The sequence below is a fragment of the Nesoenas mayeri genome (assembly GCF_963082525.1).
Source record: "Nesoenas mayeri genome assembly, chromosome: 12".
NCBI classification, from domain to species: Eukaryota; Metazoa; Chordata; class Aves; order Columbiformes; family Columbidae; genus Nesoenas; species Nesoenas mayeri.
Genome location: NC_137547.1, coordinates 13,425,370 through 13,447,585, shown reverse-complemented (window position 1 = coordinate 13,447,585; position 22,216 = coordinate 13,425,370). Strand labels below are relative to the sequence as shown.

At 45.7% G+C, this 22,216-nt stretch overlaps 1 protein-coding gene across 3 annotated transcripts in view; it reads right to left on the bottom strand.

The window, feature by feature from the left end:
* Positions 1-22,216, bottom strand: part of WDR59 (WD repeat domain 59) — a 49,340-nt gene that overhangs the window by 19,735 nt on the left and 7,389 nt on the right. For 2 of the 3 annotated variants that reach the window (XM_080351881.1, XM_080351882.1), the window contains exons 4-16: positions 19,401-19,486; positions 18,404-18,484; positions 16,456-16,493; positions 14,436-14,524; positions 13,856-13,972; positions 12,834-12,911; positions 11,690-11,846; positions 9,906-9,985; positions 7,606-7,738; positions 4,423-4,547; positions 3,425-3,589; positions 2,512-2,607; positions 960-1,116 (exon numbers count right to left, since the gene is read on the bottom strand). In XM_080351881.1, the coding sequence (XP_080208007.1) occupies positions 960-1,116; positions 2,512-2,607; positions 3,425-3,589; positions 4,423-4,547; positions 7,606-7,738; positions 9,906-9,985; positions 11,690-11,846; positions 12,834-12,911; positions 13,856-13,972; positions 14,436-14,524; positions 16,456-16,493; positions 18,404-18,484; positions 19,401-19,486 (1,402 nt within the window). The remainder of the gene's footprint in view (positions 1-959; positions 1,117-2,511; positions 2,608-3,424; positions 3,590-4,422; positions 4,548-7,605; positions 7,739-9,905; positions 9,986-11,689; positions 11,847-12,833; positions 12,912-13,855; positions 13,973-14,435; positions 14,525-16,455; positions 16,494-18,403; positions 18,485-19,400; positions 19,487-22,216) is intronic. The other variant, XM_080351883.1, reaches the window with a different exon arrangement.

Below are 22,216 nucleotides of genomic sequence, written 5' to 3'. Positions count from 1 at the left end.
CACTTGTAAACTACAAGCAGACAATCTCATTTTCTTAACCCAAATACATTCCCTGCAAGCCCATTAAAGAGCATGTCTAGTTGAGATGATTGTCTTTAAAGCATCAACTCGAGTGGCTTACAGAGGTTAGAGAAAAGACAGCAAAAGAAAATGAGCTAATACATAACTCATGTTTTAACTCTGCACCCGAACTTGTCATCCCAGAGGCAAGGTGATGTTCACCAGGTTTCCGAGCCTATTCAATGCAATACTACTCTGTTTCACTTTTGCTGGGAAGTTGGCAATGCCTGTATGAAAAGCAGTTTTCAAAACATACTCAAACTGGGATGCAGTCAGGAGGAGGTACGTTTGCATCTGAAACAGCTCAGTGGAACTTAAAAAATAGGTTAAGGTCTGAGTGAAATCTGTTGTGGACTATCTTTGCACTGTATGCTTTCCGTGAAACCTGGACATGATTGTACCTCATCTACCATTTTGGAAAAGTTTCCCAATAATCTTGGGAAAGCTATTTCAGACAACAGAAAGTGTGCAGAATGAGAAAAAAGTGGTTAGTAACACAAATATGGCTTCAGCAAGGGGTAAGTTCAACCTCAAATGACTGGAACTTTGGGGAGGCTGAGCACCAGAGTATGTCCAGCAGTTTGATGCTGGTAGGAGAGAACTAGGCAAGAAAAACAGTTATGCCCAGTCTTTTGTAAAACAGAGGTCTGATAATGCCTCTGGCACGTCACAAGTCCTAGATTTCCAAATCCTACAATCCCACATGCACCATCAACTTCAAACAGTTGCTAACTAGTTTCATTGTCCGTAAATTTATCACATCGCTACTTTAATACCATTTCTTACTCATCGTATGGCAGTGACCAAAGTCTCATCTTGTTCAGAGGCAAGCGTTCCCCAAGATATTAAGAGGACTGTTCCCCGGGGAGCTGTTGTAACATATCAGCGATGGGGCTAACCTGCACCACAGAACCTGGCTCCAGAGGTCCGTGGAAATGGGATGTTAGAGTCCTGGTAGGAGCCATAGGCATTGGAGACCCGGGCGAACGTGGGCAAGGGGGGTGTTACCGAGTTGGACAAAGCGTAGGGATTGCTGGATGTGCTGTCCTCTTGGTTCTGAAACAGAAGTTACTCAAGGTCACACTCCTGCTGCCACAGGAAGGAAACCCAGCTGGAGAACAGGAGATCACGGTGCCAAGGAGCCTCACAGAAGGTTCTCAGCCTTTGAGCCAGAGCAGATCGAGCACAGACCATGGTTACTGCTCTGCTGCAAAGGCACTTGCAAGCACATTCACCTTTGAGGGAACGACTTCTCTGTCTGCTTGTCCACAGATTTCCCTCTCACCACAGCCATGTTGAAATACAGAGTTCAACTTTGGGTGAAACACTGGGAAAGTCTACAGAAAATATGACCTTCGGACTCCGGATATGACTGTCAACACAGGGAGCTGAGTTAAACCTGATAACCTCAATGATGCAAGTGAGACAAAGTCTCCTTAAATAGGAGTATCACACAACTGAGGGGAGTCAAATGCAGATGGGGAGTCTGGAAGTGAGGAACACAGGTGATGTGAAATACTGGACTTCAGGCCTATCCATAGGAATTTTGGTAGAAATCTGCCTTTATCTGGATAAAAAGTAACACAGCTTAGCTTTAAAGCCTGAGTCATCAGACTTCCATACAATGGAGAAAATTCCCACTGTCAAACATTCCTACTGAAACCAAGCAGAATTAAGCCTTCCCATATAAAAAAAAAAAGCCCTTTATTTGTGATGAATAAACAAAAACTCTTGCAAAAGAAACCTGAGGAGACTCTCCAATCCTTTCCTGAATGCTAAAGCACCCACTCCAGTACACTTCACCCACACAAAGACCTAATACCTGACACTGGGATGCTGAGTAGGTATCACATCTCTCTCAGCTAAGGGCAGAGTGACTCGGATTTATCTGCAGTATTATGTCTACAAAACTCTAGCACAAGGCTTCAGAAAAAACAGACTTTCCCAGCTTTTTTTTTTTTTTTTTAAGGGAAGAAAACAAAGATCCTAGAATAGGACTAGTAGGATCTTTGACTAGAACTGAGGAGGTGAGGACATCTGCCACTACCTTTCAGACAAGAATGAATCCATTAGCTCCCCGAGGCCTCTTATCTTCTCTCACAGATGACAACCATGCCCTGGCACTCGGTGAGACACGCTCAGAGCTGGGAAGTACCAGGCACCACTAAGACGCTCCAACCCCCAGTCATTCCTGCTAACCTGAATATCAGTGACATGCAGAGTTCTCCAAAGCAGCAAACCCTCAGGGCCTGATTTTCAGAAACAAAACACATCTAATCATCCATTCTGTCTTCTTCAACATTAACCAGAAGTGCTTACACAAATGTAACGGCCAGTCACAGAGGTCTATTTACATGGCTAATGAGGCCAGACTCTCACTGCAGAGTCAGAAGTGTGGGATGTGGGAGAAGACAACAAACTAGGGCAGAAAGCCCATGCAGTTCTCCATACCACAACAGACTCCAGCCAGGAGACCAGCTGACGCAGGCAGGGCTCCAGGCAGCTCTGGTTCCGCTTCACTTTCTGCAGAGAAGTGTCTTTCAGTATCTGGAATATATACAAGATGCAGCTTGAATCATGGTTACATCCATACCTTCCTCTCATCCTTTTTTGTCTACAGAGCAGCTAGGAGGCTAAGGCACCAAAGACATCCTGTAGCATCCACTGGAGCCACACTGACCCATTGGTGTGCTGTCTGCTTTGAGGAATGGCTGTGAGCTTTGATCAGAGCACTCAAGGTTCACTTAGATTCAGTACACTCTGAACCAGGATTTGGGCTTCTACACTAGTGTAGCCCACATGTTCCATAACCATTTGTGGCAAATTGAATCAGTTTTTTTTCTTTTTTCCAGGAAGGAACCCAAATTGATTCATCTACTTGCTGCTGGGGAAGGGATTTCATCAGCAATAGGAATTCCTACACCAGATGACCAAACACCTGGTCTGGAATTAGCATGACCCATGTAAAAAGTCCCCTCACTTTTGAAAGAGTTTGTGGAGGAGAGCAGGAAGCAACACCCCAGCTCAAAAAATATGATCTTTCTGCAGCTGGATGCTTAGCTGGCCATTTTGTCTATTATAAAGTTGGGGGCAACTGCATGAGGAGATGGATGCCAGGGATCCTTACACAACATGCATCACACAGAAATGCAGTAGCAGTGCAGAACACATGTTCAAAACATGGAGGAAGGCAAATACTGGGCTGCAAGCCCAACAAAAACCTCATCCTAGGAGCTCCACAAGGTATCAGTTTGAAGCGACAACTGGTCTTCAGCAAGGTCAGATGTTTTACTGTGTCAATAATCTAAACATCAAGCGTCCAGCATCTGTATATTTATAAAGACAGTGTACAGTCCCCACACACCTTCAGCAGCTTTGCCTTCATGGAGGCGGTGATTGAGGTCGGGTTGATGAACTGGAAGGACGGTGCAGCATTATTAGGATACTGGACAGGGAACATCACCAGCATCCTGACTCTGTGGTTGCCGCAGTGCACTGACACCGTACAGCTGCGACTCACTGCATCCATCTGCGTGAAGAAAAGCAATTGCTCTGTAGTTAGATCTCCAAGGACCTTTAAACTTCCAGTGGCTTAAATTCATGCTGAGGGGTGGATTCTTCTACACACACGGAAGACGAAGTCATGCGATTCTCAAGGGCAGCAAACACAGTGACAGCAAAAAAACCCAGGCAGATCCGAACAGACTCAGCTCATATCAGCAGACTACCAGTCCAGCATCGTAGCATCTGGAGACCACAGCCAGCCCACACTGGGCCCAAATCAGGCTCTGCTCCCCACAGCCACTGCACCCCAGCCCACTGCACAGAGAGTTTCAGGCCCACGCATCATTCGAGATCATATACCACTGGGTCAGAAAACTACCTCAGGATCATGCCATGAGCTGTGGAGCTACCAGGGTGGGGAAAGGAGACAGGCAGCTGCCTCACACCTCCCATTCCAGCACGTTGCTGTGCCTCCAGAGGAGCATTCGGCATGCAAGGGAGATGCCAAAACTGAGGGAGAGGGTGTAGACAAGGAGTGCTCAGCAGATGGGGTTCAGAAACAACTGAAATGAGATCAGCTACATGTAGTGCAACAAGTCACTTTTCACTCTAGGCAAAGAGAAAAACATTGTCCAGCCTTCTCGGGAGCAGTGCCAGTGGTGAAATACTTCTCTCAATCTCAGTGTCTAGGATTATCCTCTGTTCTACTACCCCTGGCCAAAACGATCTCTGCAGCTCAAAATAAACCTTGTTTACAGACAGCAGTCACTGCAGCAAAGAAGGTTCCCCTCAAAAAGCTCCGATGAGCCAGGTCACCCGGATCCCCTGTTAACAAGCCAGCAAAAGGAAACTCTCTACCTCCACGTTGACATTTCGGATCTGCACGTTGATCAGAGAAAACTCCTGCTGCAGTGTTTGAGGCAGCCCCAGCTGGTCCGTTTTCTTTCCCATCAGGGGGTCATTCAGAAAATCTTCTTTTAAGGCTGACAGGAAAAAAGGAGAACAGGTTGAGACACGCTGTAACAGACAGATGTTTGACATGCAATGCCAAGAGGCAGCCAAGACAGCAGGCTTCCCTCTGCTCTTCTTCTACACGAGGAGGTATGAGTTTTATCTGGAACAGACTTGTGAGCTAGAGAGTTTCCGCTGTGGTTTAGAAGCAGGCTTGAGCTGTGCTCTTCAAAAAACCAAACCTGTCTGCACACAGGTTTCCCAGGAAGGTTACAGAAGCTGCTTGTACCTTGTACAGCCCTAAATGGTCTGTCTCTACTCATTTGAGACCCTTTCTCGTCCCTGTACAGAATGGCCAGAGTCACAAACAGCTGAACTGGAGCCTCTCAGTTCAGAGGGAAAGAACCGCTGCCAAAGCAGTCTCCAGGAGGAGCTCTGGCCTTGGGACTCACACCCCAGCACTCTTGGCTTTCAGAAAGCACTTCCAAAGTGTAATAAGGCTTTGTGAGCGAGAACAGGGTATTTCTGGCCTTATGAGAGGCTTAATTCATTTGTAGCAGCCATGTGCATTTAACATTGCCAAACACTCTGGTGCTTTAATGGTCTTTAAAGAATCATCTAAGTGCTGGGTCTAGCTGTCCAGTTTCACTCTCAACAGTTTTCAGGAGGACAATAACCCATGAAGGCCACAGTACATTTAAAAAGCCAGGCAAGTGCTGCAGGACACAAGGAATTATGGTTAAGATAGCGAACCTGACTGAGTTTCAGAAGAATTGGTCCCTGCCCATGGTCATGCCTGGCTTTTGCCGTGTACGCCCATTAGGACAGGGGCAGCTGAAGGGCATTTTGCTGTGGCGCCACTTCCTAAGAAGATCAAATACATCTTTTATGATGATTCCAAGGACACAAGAGAAGTCAAGATTAGGCAGCTGTGACTCTTGTATTGCAATATCACATTCCACAGACTATTCCTAGCAAAAAAATAAATGAAAAGAAATGCAAAAAGCTCTTTTTATAGGCATTTGCCTAAAAGTTACTGATTTTGCTGCTGGGACAAATACATCTGGTTTTACTGCTGCCCAGTGGGTTGCTGAATTTGGATAGGTAAGATGCTCAGCTGCTCATTCCTGTTTGTGATTTTATTATAGTGCTTAGATACACTTCATGAAAGGCAGCTGAAAAGGGGATTAAAGGAAGATCAGTGGCTCTCAGGGAAGATAATTATTTCTAGCTCAAGACACCACATAGCTTACTGAAAAGCCATCTCTGAGGTTCCTGATATGGGCAGCACCCTCCTTTTGTCTTTTCCTCCCATTCCCTTCCAATTAGTTTCTAATTCCCCAAACCTCACATATTTGTCTGGATTTCTAAAGATCCTTTATAGGCAGCAGCCAGTGAGGAGAGCTGCACACTGAACACACAGCTGGTGGGTTTTCTGCTTTATCTGCAGAGCACTGTTTTCTTCAAAGATCCCTCAGGGTGCTTTACTAATATAACACGGAGCTTTTTCTGCAGCTGAAATGCAGCCACCTCCAGGGTGAAACATCAGCAGTCCACAATAGCTTTTAGGCTAGAAGGAACCTGAAATTCCTACCTAGGGACTTGGTTGTGCATTGATCCTGCAGGCATGGTATTTGCAGCAAAACCTACCCTGCTACAGAAAAGCCATTTGCACTCCCTCTGCTCACAGAGGAAACCTTAACAGTCTGAGCCAAAGCCAGACCCACAAAGAAACCATGGATGAATGTGACAGTGAAAGCGTTAACTCTCTCCTGAGGAAAAAGAGATGTCAGGCAGCCAGAGTGAGAACACTGGATGCTCCCAGCTGGAGTGAGAGAAGCTGTGGTTCCCCACGCAGTACTGCTCACAGGGAGCACAGGTAACCAGGGCTCTTTCTACCACTATAAAACCATCATGCAGACAGAGGTGCTGACAGCCTCTAGAAACATGTTCTGCTGCCGCCCAGGCTAGGTGGAAGGGAGGAAATTCACTGGGATTTGCTGGGCAGGAAACTTCCAGTTTAGGAAGAGATGACTTCCCTCAGGGACCTCACAGCTGGCTCCTTTATTCAGAGGACAGGTATTAGAACACTTCCTCTCCTTCTCTCCAGTTTGCTGGCAAGTCAAAGGGAGAATCAAATTGCGTCCTAGTAAGCCTCTCACATGGGGATCCATGGCAGGATCCCGCTACAATATAGAAAGGAACTGTGAATTTAAACCCAAGGTAACACAAAGACATGGGAGTACCCGATTCTTCTTGCTCAGTATTAGACACAAAAACCTCTTTAGACAGCTTTTTCACACACACACCATCACCACGGGTCTCAGCTGTGGCAATTTATTCTATTCTGGTACTTACACTCTTCAAACACTAACACCCTGAATGTTTAACCTGGCCAGAGCCTTAACCAAACAAATGCTCCTTTGTATTCCTTCCTTGTTTGCTTTCTCTTCCATAAAGCCAAATCAATGCTTTCTGTTAAAGTCCATCCACCCATCTGGTACTCAGAAGTCAGAAGCACCATCCTTCCGCCCCTGCTCTGCCAGCCTTCAGCCACCTTCCATCAGTACATGGTGAACAAAACTGCACGAGCTCTCTCTGTGCTTCTTCTGGTGGATGGGAGAAGACACCAGCAAACACCTCCATGTTAAACCAGTTCACGCAGTGATCCCAGCAGAAGTGCTGTGATGTAAGCTGCTTGTGTCAGAGTGCTTTACCCAAATGCTTCCCTCTTCTCTGGGCTCATCTCTCAGCTTAAACTGAACTACCTTAAGAGCTGGAACTGTCTTTCCATTTACCTTATTATTCTCAGGAAGCCACAACCATAACCTAAAGACAATCCAATTAAATGCTACTAGTGACAAGGAAGAGCTCCATTTTACAGCTGGAATGACATTACTGTGCTCAAGGAAAAAAAAAAATTGGTAGGACCATCCTGAGAAACCCCTAGTTTTGAGGAATCTGTTAATCTTTGACACTGCACCAGTTTGTGCTTTGCCTACAATGTTATATTCTTACAGTGTGATGCAACATCTTCCCAACACAAAGAGAGCTGGTGTTTGAAGTTCCACGATCTATTGCTTGTCTCACCTTCCTCATCCCCATGCCCAGAGTTATGCTGGGGCTCAGAGTCCTGGGGGTGAAGGGTCTTGTCTGGCTCTGGCAGATGAGAAATCCCATCGATGAGGTCCTCAACTCCATCCAGGATATCGTTAGCGCACAGCTGAAAAGAACAAACACACCCAAATGCTGCACAACAGAAACCACGCTGGGGAAAGAGCCACCACTAAATAACTTGTTTCTCCAGGGAGCTGGATTTGCCAGGTAGATCTGTCCATGCAACAGTCATGACTAAGCCCTCAGTATTGTTTCTGTGACAAAGACAGGTCACCTTCCACTTGCCAGCATCCTCAGCTCTGTCACCTCAGACAGCCTGGCCAAGTCTCCAGCTCACTTACAAAGACACTTAGTTGACATGGCTAGTCTAAGTAACAGAAGTTTTACTTAAATCAAAACTAAAGCTGATATGACTTTAAGTCCTTGGATTAATTTGTCAAAACTGGTTTCATTTTTATATTGTATAAAATAATAGCACACCTTCTGCTTTTGATATCTACACTCCAGCAGGATCTAGAGAACCAGGTAGATACTAGGGGCCCAACTGCTCTAGATCCTCTATCAAAAAGAAACCGTGAAAACTTGTATTTTAAGTTATGTGCAAGAAAATAGGGAAGATGAAGAGGAGAAACACAGGGAAGAGAAAGGATAAAGGTACAATGTAGCAAATTACAGCATTGGTCACCAAGAACATACCCTCATGTGTATAGTTTGATCCATGGGAAAGACAAAAAAGTGGGAGCCAGCAGAGGAAAAGTAAATGCTCTGACATGGATGAACAATTAGTTTAAAGACAGGAAAGAAATGAAATTTTCACAGATATGTCAGGTAGGAGTAAAGGGTCATTTTTCACAGAGAAGGTTTGTTACAGACCTGCAGGACTCCTGCAGGATCTGTGCTGGGAACATATGCTTCTCAAATATTCATTAAAAACCTGGAACAGGAGGTGAATAGTGACACGACCAGGTTTGCTGATGCCACCAAGTTATTCAGAGTAGTAACAAGAGTGGCTGACTGCAAATAATCACAGAAGGACCTTACAGGAGTAACTGTATTAAAATGAAAGACGAACTTCTGTTCAGACAAATATAAAGCAATGCATATAGGGGAAAACCAGCAAGTTCAAGCTGACTGAGCAAACAAGACATAGAGGCCATACTGAGCTGATGTTTTCAGGGAATCACACACAACAATTTAAAAAACAAAATGAGTACTGGGAATTCTTTGGAAAGAACACAGTTCCGATCCTCATCCCAACAAGCATATAACAGAACTGGAAAAGGTTCATGAAAGGCAAAAGGACAATCAAAGTTCTCGAACAAGAGATGAAGTAGATCAAGACCTTTTGACTTGAAAAAGGAGGCAGCTGAGGAGGGATATGATGGACGTCTACAGAACCGTGAGTGGCACAGACAAGCTGCCCGCTCTTTTCATCTCCAATGTCAGGAAACTAGCAGGTTGCAAAATAAATGAACAGAGCTGTTTTTCCACACAGCATGCAGAAAAACCATGAACCTCCTTGTTCATAGGATGTTTAAGATGACAAAAATTTACACAGGTGCAAAAAAAGAACAAGTCTAGAGAAGTTAAGTTAATCAAGCTCTGCCAAATACAAAGACATCAGACCCAATGAGCCCCTAAGTTGCAAACTGCAGGAGGCTTGGGAGGGCATTTGACAGAAACATCACTCCATACTTGCCTTGTTCTTATGCTCTTCCAAGACATGCACAGTTGAAGATGAGACAGGGCAATATGGGCCGTCATGGCCACATGAAGCTCCAGTCTGACCCAGCACAGCTCTACTAGTAATTGCACCAGCAATCTGCAACTGCTGCCAGATGGTAGAACAACAGGATTTGCGCTGCCTGCACCAGGCTAAGAGGAATAGGAGCAAGGGGAGTAAGTGGAGGGCACAATCCTGACATTTACCTGATACCTAAATGCCAAGAAAGAGTCACATAGTCTTGCAGCCACAGAGGTGGCATCTTCAGAGGCAATGCAAGCAGTAACTGATCTCCACCTTCCCCAAACAACTTCTACAACAAAGCAGCCTTGCACTTCCACAGAAGCTTTTGAGACACAGAAAGGCTTTAATCACAGGTCTCCTCGGGGATGTTCCTGGGTTGAAGCTGGAGAGAAAAGTGAAGTGGCAGCTGGCTGCTGCATTTGCAACTTTAGGGTATCAGAGGAGCAACTGGGAGCACAAGGAAAGGGAGGTGAACATAGCCTGCAAGGAAACTCTCACAAGTTCAAGAGCAAAAGTCTTTACGTACCCTCTGCAGCTGAGAGTCAATCCGCCACATCCGCAGAGTCTGATCACGGGACCACGTAACCAGCTGGTAGTCTTTAGAACCTAGAAAGGATAGAAACAACTTAAAGGCTCTGCTGAAAACAGAGACCATCTCAGCCCCACATTTAGCGTAAATGGATTCAAACAAGGAGATCTAATGGATAAGGTACTAAGCTGAAAGGCAGAATGAGCCTTATTCCACTTTGAACCGACCTTTGCGCATTGGCCTTTATGTCTGCCTGCAACATGGTTAAATCTCTACATGTGGTATAATGTACAAGTGAAAAGCACAAAGTATAATGAATGTGATTTGAGATGTCCAACTAGGAATGAATAAACTCTACTACAACACTTACATGAACAGAAGAAATAATATAGTTCAACAACACATTTATTTTTTACAATAACTGTAAAATCAAAATATCTTTTAGTTCACCATATCTGTTTCAAGATGCAGATGTTTTAAAACATTTCTAAGCTAAGAGAGTTCTAAGCTAAGGTTCTACCCTCCCCCTTTTTCATTCTGAGACTTGGATGATGCCAAGACAAGTTCAGGTTGTAATGAAATACATCTAGCCACATACTATCTGTCCACAGATAAAGGTACACAGGCTTATTTATGTCCATATTTAGGCCTAGTGATACAGATTAAGTTTCCCCTGTCAAACAGCTGCTGCATTTAGGAATTTGCTGCTGCACAGCTGCTTCCTACGCCCCTCTGCTGAGGCACAGTGCTGTCTAAATACAGCACAGCAGAATCTATGGAAGGAGATTTGCGCTATCTTGGTAGTCTCTACACTGAAACAGACTTGGAACGCCTGTATGACTGATTTATGTTGCCTAAGATGTGCATGACTTCCAGCCTTGGATATATATCTATTAACTCAGCTGAGACAACACAACTGTGGTTCCAGCCTGCTTGAATGTTCACAGGCAAGCTGTCTTAGATAGCACGTCTGGATCCTAATACAGTTCTACATCGCTTTCCTTGAAAAGCGAATTCTAGAGAAGAAGGTGACTTAACTGAATTGCCCCAGCAGCTGCTATCAAGAGAGTTGTACAAGAAGTTTTACATGGCACTGCAAAGCAGTACCACGAGTGACACCAAAGTCAGATGTGCTTGTTCTGTCGATGGCAGCTGAGGTGCTGGAAACAAAGCTGTGCTCTGTGTGGTGATCCAGCCTCTCATATGGAATCTCCTATATTTAGCTGCCTACTCTGGAAAATTTAGTCGGGACTGAACTCTAACAGGAGGCTCTCTATTCCGCACTCTCCCTTCCCTGTCTTTGCCAGCACACACATAAGGAGGGTTTTCTGGTTTTGTGGTCTGGGACACACTGGAGGCTGCTGATCCAGGCAGAGATGCAAGGGGTTAACGGGTGAACCTGCAGCTCTGAGCAGGGGGAGGACGCCTGCACTCACGCACCCATCTAACAGTTCGTATAATTTATACTGAAAGATTCATTTTAAAATAGACTTACAGGAGAGTGGAAGCAATTAGAGTCACCGCTGACCCACTAAGCATTCAGTGCATTTGCTTTGTTAGCATGGAAACAACAGGGCAATGCTCTGTGGGCACTGCTATAAACCAAGTACAAAACAGCTGTAGCTTGAGGGGGGGCAGGAAAGCAGGTCAGAGTTACTCCAATGAAAAGCAAGAGTCAAACACCAATAGCACGAGCATTGTATCCAGGAGCCAGGCATCCACATCCTGGTTAGCCAACAGCCACATTGCAAGGGAGTGTGCACATCCAGCCCCGAACTCACCTTCTTTCTGCTTCCTCCACTGAAACTCCAGCACAACGTCATCATGTCCCACAAAAGTGTGGACAGGCGTGTTCAAGTCAAAGACATTCCAGAGAAGGAGGCTGTTCTCCCGACGGAGCTGGGGGACCATCACTGTCACCAGCCCATTGCTGAAAGGCTTGAGAGAGAAACACCCTTCCAGTTAGCCTCAGGGAGTTATGCTCCCATGCTGCTGTTATCATGCTTAAAACACATGGGTTTTAAAGGAGCTGAGCACAAAACAGAACTAGGTCTAAAAACAGGGATGGGTTGAAGGCAACTGCTGTGCAAACCCCAGTATCTTACAGGGAAATAATGTAGTACACTTTGAGATATTCAATGGGGCTCACTTAAGTATTTCTTTCCACTGCTTCTTCACATTTCAGCTGTGAGGCTGGAGAGATTTCTCCCTTCATTTTTCCCATGGGATCTTTACTGCAATTTGCCTAGAGCTGCAAGAACTGCTATGTGGGCACTGAGCCCCAGCAGCTGCTCAGAGGAACACTGGAACCCAGACCTATGCCCCCACCATGGGGACAGGGAAAGGGGATCAAAGATTCAAGGCACAGCACTGGCTTCAGACCGCATTCAGATGTCCAGAGAAGAGAACAGATATGATGGATGTTAAGAGCCGTAGCTTCACACAGGTGGGTGCTTGCTCTATAAAAGGCAACAGTTCTTGGATTTGATATGCTCTAAGAGCCCACTGTAGCACACTTGGAAATCTTGGGAGTAAATGAGGTGCTCGGAGAGGGCAGCAGACCTCTGCATTGCTCTGTGTAACAGGTACCAATACTGGAGCTGAGAAACAAGACAGTGAGAGCAGCAGCCATTTTCTGAGCCTCATGCTCCCAGAGCCAACCACCTGCACCTGGGTCTTTGCCCCCCAGGAGTAGGAGGCCAAAGAGTGGGATCTCACACTGCTTGTCATTCCTTCTCCTGAGTGCCCCATCACGACATTGCTTTTCTGGGCCTTTTAACCACCAAGAGGGATTTTAAAAATAAATTTAATCATGTCTAGCAGTAGAACTGGTGAGAAGCCCTGCAGCAGTTCTTCTTTATTTAATGTCTCTTTGTGCATTTGCTCTCACAGCACAAGTAGGGCTGGTGGGAGTTTCTCACTAACCGTGTATCTTGCCTTCCAGACAGGAACCTGGCAGGGAAGGATATTGAGGTACTTCCGAGGCTGACGGTAATCCCAGAACTTAAAACAAACACAAACAAAGGCAGGAGTCAGCTGGCTATACTTTCAGGCTGCAGTTTTCCATGTAGCTTGCAGATATACCAGAGTGAAAAACTTGCCAGAGTGCCCACAGCATCATTAGTAATCTCATTCATTAACAGCAGTGATGGCCCCAAAGGACAAATATCAAGCTATCAGCAGCTGGCAGCATCCCTTAGACAATGAGTGACTTGGGGTCACATTTGCAGTGATCATAGCTTGAGTAATTAGAGCAGGGAGACAGGCAGCCTGCTTGGGCTTTCAGAGCTACAAGGTACCCTGCAGGCTCCCAGCCAAGGTGCCAGTCCAGACTGAGGCAGGCCCACCCTGCTGTTACTGCTTATTTTGTAATGAAGAATCTAACCTTTCGCTTTGCTAGAATACACATCAATTGCATTTGTCTCAGAGCTCAGCTAAATGTGAATGAACTCTACTTGGCTGACGTACAAAGCACACTATTTCCCCTCAAGTAAAGACCCTGCATAGCAATGCTCACAGGCAGTTTCTTATTGATAACCCAATTCAATACAAGTTTAGGAACCCCAGGGGATGGAGTATGTCTCCCCCCAAGTTGCTGTAATCTGCTTGAGGCTGGCAACACTGTATTTTGGGGAGAAGGTTCTTCTGGTATGTGTGGCCAACTCCATTCTGGCAAGCAACAGGCAGAGGCGATTGTTTTGATCTTCAGTACTGCCCAAACCACCACAGATATGCGGCAAACATATGTGCACCCATCCTGTAATGACTTCTCTTCCTGTTCTGTAAATGCACTCCTGGCTCAACACACACAGACTGCCAGAAATCAAATAATAAGGATCCAGATCTTGCCAATGGCAAGCACTGCCCAAGACTACAGCAGCAGCAGAAAGGGAGCTGCTCCACCACCCTGACATCTCCCAAGCACAGGTCCCAGATACTACACTTACCCTGACAGAGTTGTCCTGGCTGGAAGTGGCCAATGTGTACTCGTTGTCAGGATGCCAATCCAGGCCATGGATTTTAGAGAGATGAGCTGCCAAGTACTCTACTGCAGTGCTGGGTTTCTGCAAAGAAAGACAGTTTCCATCTCAGCATGGGGCTCCTGAAATTTGGCCTAGTCTTTTGGCATAAAAAGAGACACTTTAACAAGGGAAGAAGAGGTAGAACAGCCTCCTCCTGCTGGGGAAAGGTAAATAGCTCAGCAAAAGTAGTTGAAGAGGTCCTGCAAAGGTGTGACAAATTCCAGTCACCAAGCACAGCCCTGAACCACACTTTACATTTGGTAAAACAGTTAAGTACTAGAGATCAAAAGCAAAATGTTAATGAACATAATTTCTGGGGAAGAAGGCTATCTACATGCTCTCTTCAGGCTCGTGGGCTCCCAACTCTTTCTACTTTAAATCAACCCACAAAAAAGATTTCGGGTGAAGTAATAGATTTTTTTTCAATATTCATCTGTGACCAGAGGGACCTCTGTATTGGTCAGGTGGGAATACACAAAGACTGCTCCAAAACCCCTCAACTTACCCTTTTGTCCCATATTCGGACATCCCCATCATGGCTTGTTGCTAAACAGTTGGCATTTTTCTTGTTCCATTTCACCTGGGAAGCTCCAGCTGCAGCACAAACAGAGCAGGTCAAAATAAACAATTACAAAGTAAATGGCACAGTAGGCCCTCGATGTGGGATTAAAGCTGCTTTTCATGAAAATCACTAACTCTTGATTCCTCAGCTTAGCATTTGTGTCCTGAATACCTCAAAGCAAGTGTTCCAGTTACATGCTTAGAGATCTTCATTGTGATTTCTAGCTGTGGGTTCTACCCAATTAAATACTGATGTCCATTAGCTCAGAAGTAGCAACTTCCCGCACACAACAACTGCAGGTTCATCACTCTCCGTCACAAATCCATTCTGTTTTCATTCAAGCTGCTTCCAGGTGCTCAAGGACTGATTTATTTATCTCCCTACCACTCTCTATATTATCCAATGCTATACAGGGAGAATTGCTGATGTATTATTAAAATACAGATGTAGGAGAAGGCTGCAGTGCAGGTGGACCTCATGTCTGGCCAGCTGGAGGCAGATTCATCACTGGGTAGATCAGAAGGCCCAGCTGTTAAAATACACCACAGAAGTCAAAGACATCAATGGCATTGTAAAGAAACTGGATGAGGGTCAAGATATGATTATGTGATATCACAAGGGACTCAGTCAAGGGCCTAAAATCAAAAGTTGGTTGGTCGTTTCTAATAAGCAAAATACAGCTTCTGTTGATGTGGATTGTTCGGATACTGTAAAAGAAAACAAAAATTTCTGTTCATCCTTATTCTGCCAGTATTTTCAAAACATTTTAAGTGATCAGAAAGGTGAGGTCCATGAGAAAGCTAAATGGACCTCAGCCTGCTGCTATTCCCCACCTTCACTACCCACCTCCTGCTGCTCAGTGAGCAGACTCATCCTGACAACCTGGCAAAATGCTAGTCCAGGGGAAAAAAGGCTGCAAATAGGCTGCCAGTTGATTGATTTGATCCACTCACTGAAGGGCACACAAATGCCTGGACCAGCACTAAAGAGAATGGGGCACGGGAGGAAGCTTCTTGAGGAGCCGGTTGCTGGGCTGGCTCAGCTGACCTGTGAAACCCCAGTCTGGGCACCAGAACCAAATGCTGCTTCTCTCTGATTCAGTAAGGATCCTGTATCACTGTGGTAGAGGTTTGCTGGCTGGGAGGGAAGGGGGAGCCACTGCAGATGTAGAGCCTAAGGAGATCTAAGCAGCAGAGCATAAAAGATCCACGTTACCGGGACTGCTATAGTACCTGGAACATAACTCAGGAAAATGACATTCTGCTTGTCATCCACACTTCACCCGGTTCCAACACGCAGCTGCTGAGGACTGACACACAGCACCTGCCAGCAGGCGCTATTACAGGCAACTGGACAGTTGCACTGCCAGCAGCCATGACAAGTACCTTTCCAGATCAAGCGCAGCCCTAAGAGAGCACCTTTATGTCACCACCACAGCTGCCTGCATGCTGAAGGTGCCCCAAGGAAGCAGATCGAGCCGGTTAATGTACCCAGCCCCTCCGTAAGTCAGAGGACAGGCTGGTAGTCAGCAGCATTCAGTGCCACTGCCTGCGGTGTGATTTAGTTTCTCAGCTGATTCAATCAAACATAAAAGGACATGAAGAAATTACAGATGGGCAATACAGGACAAGCAGAGCAGCAGGGTGGTTAAGCAGGGAAGAAGCTACTCATGTCTAAAAGGCACAACTGCCGTGTGACTGTCCAGCAATTTTAGGACAGCCAGTCCAAGCTGCCCTCATGCCTGAGAACCCCCAAGGGCTCCACGTCCCTTCTGAATTCTGCTCTTCTAAAAGGAGCTGTGAACTGGAGCCTCTCAGGCTGCCACTACACAGGATAATCACACATGGTAACACTTCCATACTCTGTCATGTTCAGCCTCAGAGTACGAAGGGAGGGACGAATAGCAGCAGAGGCACACATAACAGTAAATGTAGGTATTAAACAAGCCTATATCCATACTTACCGACTGCAGAGAGCGAGACTGTAGGTTTCCTGGTATCTCTGAAACACAAAACAGCAAACATGAGCACTCACAGCATAGTCCACCAGGTCCAGCCTCCCCCGTGAGCTACCTGCTATTCCAGGACTAATTTTATTCTGCCACTTGGGAGCTAACATGCCTTCTGCTCCCCAAAATACATCATGTTAAATGGAATAAAGAAAGAGGTGACCAGCTGGAGGACAACAGCCATTCTGGCTTGCCACCACATACAGCAGCAAGTTTAGGATATAGGATGGAGTTGGAGGGGACTAGAGGGAGGAGAAACATGTGCAAATAGTGGCACATTGCAATTGGGCAGGTAAGGAAACACAGGGCTCACAGTGTTGCTGCAAGAAGCAACAAAACAGCTTTTCCTAGGAGGATTAAAAGGGACAGAGCTGTGGAAAAACCCAACAAAAGCAACTGATGTGTTTGTCAAGCCTTTGCAGACCCCGATTCAAGGCAGACGGAGCAGTGACTTCAGAGCACAGACTTCATGTCTAGCATATAACAACAAAATTAGAGGAAATAAGCCCAGCTGTGCGTGGACTCTACAGACCAAATTTTGTGGTGGTATAAGCCAGTGCGGCACCATGACAACTCCTAGCAGCCAGGACATGGATCAAGGCAATAATTCGCTCCTCAGGAATTCACCTACCCTTTCATGAAAAACACCAGTGAAAATAAGCAACATTGTCTATAATTTTTGTGTTTGCTGAAAAGCAGAACATTTTCTGAAACGGACCACACTTCTCCCTCTAAGAATTTCCACCTAAACAAAGTGTGATATTGTATGAAAAAGTAAAGCAGGGAATTTCCAGCTATCCTTACTGCAGGGCTACCTCCTTAGGGTGTCACTAGAGACAGCTGCTTCAGCAGGACATTCAGTGATGGAGAGCAGCAGCCCTCACTGCCCAGCAAGCTCAGAGACCTCGGTAGCACAACAGCGATGTAGAGGCCAGTCAGAGCCTGCCTCAGCAAGCGTTTCTGGACAAGTGATACACACGGACACAAAAAGATGGAAAGGCACAATAGAGTTAAAGCAAGGCTTCTGATAATAACCTTCAGAGAACTCTATTTTTTTGCCTGGCACTAAGATAGTATCACAGGAAAACACAACCAGCAGTTATTGTCTCTCTATGTCTTTTAATTACACATTAATAATATATTGCCATTCTCAAGCACCATTTAACCAGGGATCTAAGTGCTTCACAGGAGCTAAACAAGCCTCAGGGTAGCCTGGTGCAGTGGGGTTATATAATTATCCTCCTATTATAATGGAGCAAAGGAGGCAGAGAGGAACAAAGTGACTTGCCGGGGGTGATAAAGAGCTGCTGTACAGCCAGCAAGAGAACCCAGCAGTCCCAGCACCAGGTGCAAAATGTGGGGTTTTAATACTGGTGGTTTTGGAAAGATCTGTTAGCCTGAAATTACTCATGATAGAAAGCACCGGGAAGTAAGGGAAGGCATGAACAGGAAAAGGTTCCTGAATAACACACCCACTCTTCCCACCACTGAGGGAGAATCAGCAACAATCACTGAATTTCTTGGAAAACGGCTGCAGGATCACAAAATGGTGCTTGTTCATTCAAGTAAAAAAATCCAAACAGGTTGAGGAACACCCTTGGCTTCCAGGAAAAGCTCCTGAGAAAAGATCTGAATGGGGCAGGAAGTAAAGCCAGTTGGTACTTTTTCCAATCAGGAGCACAACTGCGGCATAACTGTACCACTCTGCTGCCTTACGTTGCCTCTGAACCGGCTTGAAAGTAGGGGAACACAAGTCAGCTTTGAGACTATGGGAAGCAGAAGGAGCTCCTGCAAGCACAGCTGAAGAGCAGCGCCCATCAGTGCGTGCTTCACCCTGAAATCTGCTAATTATGGAAAGGAGTCGAGCAATTTCCCTGCAGCGCAGAAACATACTGATTCTTACTTGATGTCCCAGATGTAGATGTATGTGTCCACAGAACTGGTGACCAGCAGGTCTGGCTCAAACACAGCCCAGTCCAAGTCGCTGCAAATGCAAAATCACAGTAGTTCAGCAAAGAAAAGCACACACAGTTTGCATCAACTTCTCACAAGTACCCAGTACATTTCTCTGACCTATTCATGGCCACTCCATGACATCTACTGAATCTTTTAAAGTAAAAAGCAAGATCTTAATCATTTCTCTAAGTAAATTCCAAGAAGCAATGAAATGCTTCTAAGTAAATTCCAGTGAAGCATCCTCCTAGCCCTGAACTTTACAGCTATCATACATGTGCTCTTTCCTCCACAGGACAAGGGACACTGTCTCAGCAAGTTCCCAGTTACCACACATTCTTAGCACCAACCCCTCACTCTGAGATGCCCTCCTGTTGGGATCACTGAGTGCACCCGGGACACAACTAGCCTCCAGTCAGCCATTTCAAGGGATGCAACTGCCTTCCACAGTCAGGAGCTGGAGTAAAAAACAGTCTTTCATCTGCATTTACAGCCCAGCACTAAAATACACTCTGAGAACCAGAAGCAGAAATCTCCCCTGCACCACCATAACATACTGTGAACTTGGTCTTTGGGATTACCTGCTTTAATTAAGCTGCTATCACACAGAAACATGGCTGGGATTCAATTTAACAAACATGCTGCTATCTGTTTCCCAGATGATGGCTGCTGTTCATCACAAGGACAGCAGCCTAAGGCAATGACACTCAAGCCATCAAAGGCTAAGTTGATATACTGTGGGGAACCATGAGAGGATGAGCAGCATCACATCTGACATCATCTCCAAATGGGAAGGCAGGACAGAGGGGCAGAGAGTATAGTCCAGAAAAGTGAATAAAAACAGTCTCAGAACAGAGCCTGAGTGGGGGCAGAACCAAAATATTCACTTTCTATGAAAAACCCCATCGTTTTCCACCCAACAGTCTGCAGCACTGCCTGCTCCTCACCTGATCACACGTGTGTGTCCTTGCAGCGATGTGCAAACTTCACCATTACCTTCCTTCCACTTATACAGGTCAACTCGCTGATTGCTCTGAAATCAGATGGAAGAAAGGAGACAGTGTCAGACGAACAAGGCAGGACACGGATCCATGTGTCAGGACCAGGTTCCCTTCTCTTCGAACAACCTCAGTTACCAGTGAGTCTCACTGTGATTAGCGAGGTCCTTGCCCAAAGCAGGAGAGCAAAGATAAACCTACAGACTGCAAGGACTCCCAAAAGCTTACACTTTAATTACACTCACTTAACAAGAGAGATAAACAAGAATGGGAGGAAAAAAAAAAAAACACATTGCAAAATGTTTCCATGAAATTATGTTCTCGGAGCTTTTATTTCCTAACAACATGCTGTAACCGCAGGCAACAGGCAGCCAAATTCTCTCTGCAGGAATACCCAGCCAGTCTGTTTGGATTCACAACTGGAGTTTTCAGTGAGGGGGATGATGGATCACCACTGGACCTCCTCAATTCTCCCTCAACTCCCTTCTGGGATAATCAGGGCCATTGCCAAACACAAACAATACAGTCTAGTGGCTCCAAGGTCACCTCCTCAAGGGTACTTCCATCCTTGTCAGTGCAGGAAAAAAAAAAAGCCTTAAGTGCTTATCACTAACTGTAAACCACAGGAGTAAACCAGATGAATCAATGACAACATTATTCAGGGCTTTTTCACTCATTCCAGGAATAAATCCTCCCCTAAATGCAGCCACACACAAAGTTATTTGAAACTAGTTATTGTGCTTTAAGTTCATGTTCTGCCTTAGTCAAGGTTCACTTCAGCCCAGGACAACTCTAATCCCTCTTGGGCAGGAATTGCCTTTTTGGGTGCATTTATAACACCAAGCACAGTGAGTTTTGGGCCATGGCTGGAAATTCACATTGATTTTACAAAACCAGAAATAACATGACTTCAAAATTTGATGTTCATTAGCCCTTTGTTTTCAAACTTACAGGTCAATGAGGGAAAAATATAATAGAGAAAACATTTTACCTTTTTTGTGACTCATTTTTGTGGTGGGGGGGGGTTTTAATTGTTGGGGTTTTTTTGTGTGTTTTTTTTTGTTTGGTTGGTTGGCTTGCTTTTTGTTTTTGTTGTTGCTGTTGTTTTACCCCAAAGCTGCTTGATATGAATTTGAACTTGCAAAGATAAAACACTCCAGCCCTCCCTGAAATGGAAAGTCTCTGCCCAGCTCAGCAATAACATGGCATTTCTCTGATGGCTCACAGCAGGGCTGCACAAGAGCTTGAGGCAAGGAAAAATCCTTGCATGTTTCTCACTGACAGAGGGATTTAAGGGAGGAGAGTAAAATTACCCAATGGGATTTGTCTGGGACTCCAGAGTTGATGCTACAAGATAAGGATCACTAGAAGTTTCTCAGACTCTTAGTGGGGCATCTCACATGGGAAGTGTTGCCTGTAGCACCAGGTGTGGGAGAATGACAGCTCCTCCTAGCACGATTTTCTAAAAACTGTGCTTGTTGTGTTAAGTATCAGTGTACACTTCCAACAATTTCCCCACCCTCTCGTTCAAGCATTTGTCTCTGCACAAATGAAGTAACAAGGGTCTAAGATGGAAAACAATGGCATTTCTGAAACAACAGCTTAGGAGCTCTCAGAAATGTGCTTGAACCAGAGGGCAGACACAGACAAGCACAGCAAGAGGACATGTTTCAGCTCTTCTGGAAAGAAAGTAAAAAAATAAGAAGCCCTTATTCAAACACAAGGACAGGCTTTCCCTCTGCCAGCACCATTTCCAATTAATGGCACTGCAAACAAGGTAAAGCTGTTGGCAAACAGGACAGCAGCTTTTTACCCTCCCTTTCCACCCACAAGGATGCAGAGAGTAGGACCCTCAGGACAGTCTACACCTTTGCGTGTACACCTGAACATATGACAAGCTCAACAGTGGACTCACGGGGGACTGATAGCCAGCCTGAGTCCAGAAGTAGCAAATCACATCTTCACAGTGATGGACCCAAGCTGATTTAGCTTCCCCAACGCATCTTTGCCCCTTCAGGTACGGCCCTCAAACACATCCTTTTCATGGTTTTAAACTAAAGGAGAGGAGATTCAGGCTGGACATGAGGAAGAAATTCTTTACACTGAAGGTAGTGAGACACTGGCCTAGGTTGCCCAGAGAGGTGGGTGCCACATCCCTGGAGACATCCCAGGCCAGGCTGGACGGGGCTCTGAGCAACCTGAGCTGGTGAAGATGTCCCTGCTCATGGCAGGGGTGGCACTGGATGAACTTTGAAAGTCCCTTCCAACCCAAACTAATATGTGATTCTGTGACATCCATACTGCCTCCAGACCCAACCTGGGACACACAGACCTGAGCAAACGCAGTAAATCTGCTTTCCACTTCTAAACAAGACAGGCTAAATTCTAGTTCTAGGACAGGGCTGTGCTGCATCAGCACCAAAATGCCAGTCAACTCTGTGAGATGGTTGGAAAGGAGGTGTTTCTGACCCAAACTAGAAAAGTTGCCCAATCTCATCTTCCGGATTCCTCACCTGATCCGTGTCAGCAACTATGCCTAAACCAGCAGAGCATCTTTGCATCTTCATTTATAAATGGGAGCAGTAAGGTTTGATTCCAGCTACACCTAGTTTCAGACTGGAACAAGACAGGTTCCTGTGTCCGCTCAGTGTGGGAATAGACAGGAGTGTTCCGATGGGTGAGACAGGTGCAGCTCCCCATTGCAGCAGGGTCCTGCTCAGATCAGAATTAACCCATCCCTGGATACTGCCTTCAGAGTGTGTTTG